Below are 5,216 nucleotides of genomic sequence, written 5' to 3'. Positions count from 1 at the left end.
AGACCGTTTCCGAGGTCAGCGATGCATAAACTTAGGAGGAACACAGACGAGATGGTGCGCAACTTTTTCGTCCACACCACCGTCATGATGACCAGAACGTTGGACACGACGGTGACTAAACAAAACACACTCATTGTAAACACAAGTATTCCTCGGATGATCGGATCCGGATAAACCCCGGAATTCACATCAGCACCCATCGAGACGGGCTAGGAAAAATATTTCCACGGATAGTTCTTTGTCTTCTTTGCTTTTACTGTTGGTGTTGATATCAGGATAATTGGTAAAGAATTGAAGAAACTCCCATTGTTGCAGTTCCATGCGATCTTTGCAACGGTGAAATACCGCGTTCCTTGGAAATGAGAATCGACCGTGGCATAATTACACAACTTAGATTAATTGGATTTTTTTTTTTTTTTTTTTTTTTTGAAAGAACACAAGAAATGATTCAATTCGTTTTTGATGACTTTGGTCGGCTTTTGGCTGGTTCCGTATAGCAGACTTAATATCCCGTTTGGTTTTTCCGTAATTATACTGTACTTGTGATTACACGCGCTGAACCGAAAGAAACGTAGGTGTTGCGTTTACTGAAAAGCATTCGAAACCTGGTTGCTTTCTTTCCTTTTTTTTTTTGTTTTGTTTTCGTTCTCCATTCATAAACATTTCGAGTTGTGATTTTAGTGTGACGAAAAATAGGTGCGATTCTTTCAAAAAAGTTTACTTTTTTTATTTTACTGTTTAATTTTTTTTTTTTTTCAAAATTCTGCAAGTTCATTAAAAATTTCAGAATCTTAATTTTTTTTTAATTTTCAGCACTTCCATAGCAAAAAAAAAAAAAGGGTACTTTTTCTTTATTTGTGTTATAATTCAGTCAAAATTAATGGGATTCGTGATTTTAGGGGAAAACAGACATTGTTTCAGAAAATTCAGGAAATGTTATAATTTTTTCTGAAAATTTAAGAAATTTTTTTTTTCTAAAACATCATTTAAAATTAAGATTTTCTTTGGAATTATAGAAAAAAAAAAAACATTTTTTGCCTTCCGGTAATCTTAAAAACAATTTACGTTTTTTAAATTGTTTCTCAAAATTCTAAAAGTTCATAAAAATGGCAGAACTTTTCATCTTTGAAAAAGAAAATTCACTTTTTTAATTCCAGCACATTTGAAAATAGATTGTTTTATTTCTTTATGCTGTTCGCCCATCAAAATTGATGAGGTTCGTAATTTTAGGGAAAGTTGCTTTCCTTAAAAACAACTTATTTTCTAGTTCTTGTTTTGTCCTCACTTTAAAATTACTGAAAGTTCAAAAGAGATTCTTTTATTTAATTCCATTTGTTTTTTATTTATTTTTGTTACAATTCATAAACATGTATTTTTTTAATTTTAAAAATAAAATCACTTTTTTACTTTCAGTATCTGTTTTTTTTTTTTGTTTTTTGTCTTTTTTTAATTTTTCTTACAATTCATAAACATGTATTTTTTTTTACTTTTGAAAATAAAATCACTTTTTTACTTTCAGTATTTGTTGTTGTTTTTTTTGTCTTTTGGGTTTTTTTTTAATTTTCTAACGATTCATAAACATGTTTTTTTTTAAATTTTGAAAATAAAATCACATTTTTACTTTCAGTGTTTTTTTTATTTTATTTTTGTGTTTAGCTTTTTATTTTTGTTTTTAGCGTTTTATTTTATTTATATTTTTATTTTTTAATTTTTAGCTCTCTCATCAAAATTGATTGGATCCGCGGTTTTATGAGTAACTGAGTCGTATGAAGAACTGAGCGATTGTTCCATAAAATTAAATGATTTTTATTTCTTATTTAAAAGTTCAAGAATATTTTTATATCAGTGGCAAGAGTTTTGCAGTAACGCCAGAAAGTCTAAAAGTTTTTTTTTTTTTTTTTAATTGTCATAATTTCACAAGTGAAGAATAGCAGAAAATAATAATGTCTTTAAAAATCACTGATTTCACAAAGAAATTTTAAAAAATTATAATAGTATACCGGAACTGCCCGTTTTAGGAGTCTCTTAAGAATACGAAGTAATTATAAAAATGTCTTCTTTTTTTTATCGATTTCACAAGGGGTTAGGTCTTATTGAAAGTCATATAAGAATGTTTTAAAAATAAATTTATAAAATCTTGTTTTCAATCACTTGTGCGTATGAGTGTGTATGTGCATGTGTGTGTGTATGTATGTGTGTGTATGGGTGTGTGTGTGTGTATGTATGTGTGTGTATGTATGTATGTGTGTGTATGTGTGTGTAACGGCACTAACCCTATTTGAGTTTAACCGGCTTCCTCCGAAAGAGGAAGTTCCACGGGAGTATAAAATTCACAAGCGATCCCCAGTTGCATGTATATCCCCGTGAGGAGAGATGACAACGTTAGGTTTTTTTGCAACTCTTGCAGGGAGGTGTCGTCGACGGCTTCCTACATACAGCGCCTGGAATTCCCAAATTGGTCACCCACTTTAGTAATGACCAGGCTCAACGTTGCTTAACTTCGATGATCTGACAGGGAACTGGGGTGTCAACGTTATTATGCCGTATATGATTTCAACCATTCGGCAGTAGTAGTAGCAATTTGTTATTTTATGAAAGAATTGTGAATTAATTGTTTGTTAAATATTTTGAAAAAAATTTATATCAATCTTTTAATGTTAATTTTCGTTTGATAAAAACACTTGCAAATATTTAATAATGTACTTCAAAAGTTATATATATATATGTGTGTGTGTGTGTGTGTGTGTGTGTGTGTGTGTGTGTTAATTATATTATCAAGTTTGAAAAACTTAGTGCTTATTTGATTTCATTGAATGAACCACAATACACACGATGTTAACACTAAATTCCTAAATGAATAAAATATGTTAAAAATAAGAAACTAATATATATATATATATATATATATATATATATATATATATATATATATATATTGGAAAAAACGATTTCAGCGGAGTGCTCTGTTATAAGGGAAAATTCCGAATTGTGTGTGTGTGGGGGGGGGGCAGAAATTCAAGTTTACAAGCTGAATAATTTGGGGAAATTATAGAAGGTATATAAATATTAAAACTTATATATATATATATAGGACAATCCTAACGAGATGAAAAAGCTCAATAGTCCTGATAGAGCATCGGTATGAGAAGGAAATTACGATATTGCGAATTAAATTTTTCAATATTTCTTTTTGAAATATATTACTCTATATTATCTTTAATAACATACTCTGAAGTTTTCGATTTGTGTGCGAACCAACGAAATCATGGTATTTTGTTAACTATTTTTCTCTAGAATTGACAGCTTTTATTTGAAACTCCATGGAATAAGGAAACATCTGTTAATTTGTATCCCTTCTTTCGATAGTAAATTTTGTTAAATCTAATTTGCAAAGTTACTCCTTCCTTATCTCTCACTCACACACACACACACATATATATATATATATATATATATATATATATATATATATATATCCTATGTGTAGAGTATTCTGGCTGAGACTGAGAAAATTATATTTTCCACGTAGCTTAAAAGCAATACCCTTTCGTAAAACAAATTCAGCTGTCTCGCCACACTGATGAGTCCTTAAAATACGAAACAACCGTCTTTTGATAACTAATATATATATATATATATATATATATATATATATATATATATATATATAAACTTCTTTTGTGAGTTGTGCACTCTGGTGAAAAAAAATTATGTATATCTATTATATTTTTTTTTTTTACTTACTTAGTTGTAAAAGAAAAGATTCTCCGGGAAAGAAAGGGAATTCATGGATTAACGATAGCGGAAAATGTAAACAATTGAAAACAAACGTTCATTTAATAGTACTAAATATATTATTTTACTCAGCAGATGGCTTTTTGACTGTGAGGGTAGCTTGTCGAATTGCCACGATCGATAATAACGACTGGGATTCGAATTTTGGGGTTAATACCTTTACTGCAACTGGACACACTGCTGTATTTTGAAGAGACCTAATACGGTGTGTGTGTGTGTGTGTGTGTGTGTGTGTGTGTGTGTGAATGGCACCATATATATTCCTATTCTAGTGTGCAATCGCCAGCTACTATTAGCGGAAGTGCAAAGCTTTTCGTGGAAAAAAAATGGAGCACTCGTAACTAGCTGACAGTGTTTATATAAACATTGAGATTCCGCTTATTCACGGATCAACTAGTTAGTAAAGTTTTTTTTTTTTTTTTTTTTTTCTGTTCGAAGCACATCGAAGAACCGTGATACAGCGAAACAACCTGCTTTTGGATTAATATATGTGTGTGTGTGCGTGTGTGTGTGTGTGTGTGTGTGGCTATTTAAATAAGTCGATTGAATAAAATAATGGATGCAATTAATATGCAATTAAATTAATTATACACGTACTGATTATTTGAACGTAGCCACCATTTCTGTAACGGCTATTTTTAGCAGGTGCTATATTTATGCAATGCAAGCTATGTAAAGATCAGATCCGCCAGAAGCAACGTAGATATTGCGGAAAAATGCTAAACCCTCGTCTCCTCTCGAAGTAAACAAAAAAGTATTTACTCAACTAAGTGGCTTGCGACATGGTCCTCTTCAGATCTAACACAGACACTAGCTAGTTATAAACCGTCGTGGTCTTTGAGTAAGTCTTAGTCTTGATAAATGGTAACGCAGTGGTAAAGAATTGCATTTAAACCATCTTCATGAAGTGGCGACTCGTTAGTCGGAAAATTTTAAATGTTAAATCCAAATTCTAAATCAATTTCTAACTAGTTTTATTACTTTTTATTTTATAGTATACTAGCAGGGGTGCCCGGCGTTGCTCGGGTGTTTGGAGGTGTATGCTGTGCAAAAAAAGCAAAAAAACAAAAAAAAATGGTTAATTTTTTTAAACTTTGACCCCTATTATGACCCCTTAAAATTTATAGTTTCGGGCTCAAATCACTTTATTAAGTTAGATCCAGGTGCAAGGAACCTATATCTAAAATTTCAAGTGTCTAGACCCAAAATTGTCGGAGGAGTTTGGTAGAGTTCTTAAAGGTCAAATCGTTGAAATTTGACCCCTTAACAGCCAAATTTCTGGCTGACACCCGTCACATCGATTTTCCCAAAGCTCAGTACCCGGTATTTCAAATTTCGAGTCTATAAACTAAAAATTGACAGAGTTATTGCGTAGGGAAATGTACACAGACAGACAGACAGACAGACACGTTCACTTATAT

General features: G+C 31.2%; 1 protein-coding gene across 1 annotated transcript in view; it reads right to left on the bottom strand.

Annotated features, from left to right (window-relative positions):
• LOC145259104 (5-hydroxytryptamine receptor 1F-like) overlaps positions 1-1,056 on the bottom strand; it is a 417,300-nt gene extending 416,244 nt beyond the window's left edge. Inside the window, exon 1 of the mRNA XM_080116759.1 lies at positions 1-1,056. This exon is cut by the window's left edge and continues 61 nt beyond it. Coding sequence (XP_079972885.1) covers positions 1-200 — 200 coding nt within the window. The 5' untranslated portion in view covers positions 201-1,056.
• Positions 1,057-5,216: the final 4,160 nt, after the last annotated feature.

The sequence above is a fragment of the Euprymna scolopes genome, chromosome 34 (genome assembly GCF_053919585.1).
Source record: "Euprymna scolopes isolate OS-2025 chromosome 34, ASM5391958v1, whole genome shotgun sequence".
Lineage (NCBI taxonomy): Eukaryota > Metazoa > Mollusca > Cephalopoda > Sepiida > Sepiolidae > Euprymna > Euprymna scolopes.
The sequence above is the reverse complement of the archived record's forward strand: the minus strand, read 5'-3'. Positions and strand labels throughout refer to the sequence as shown.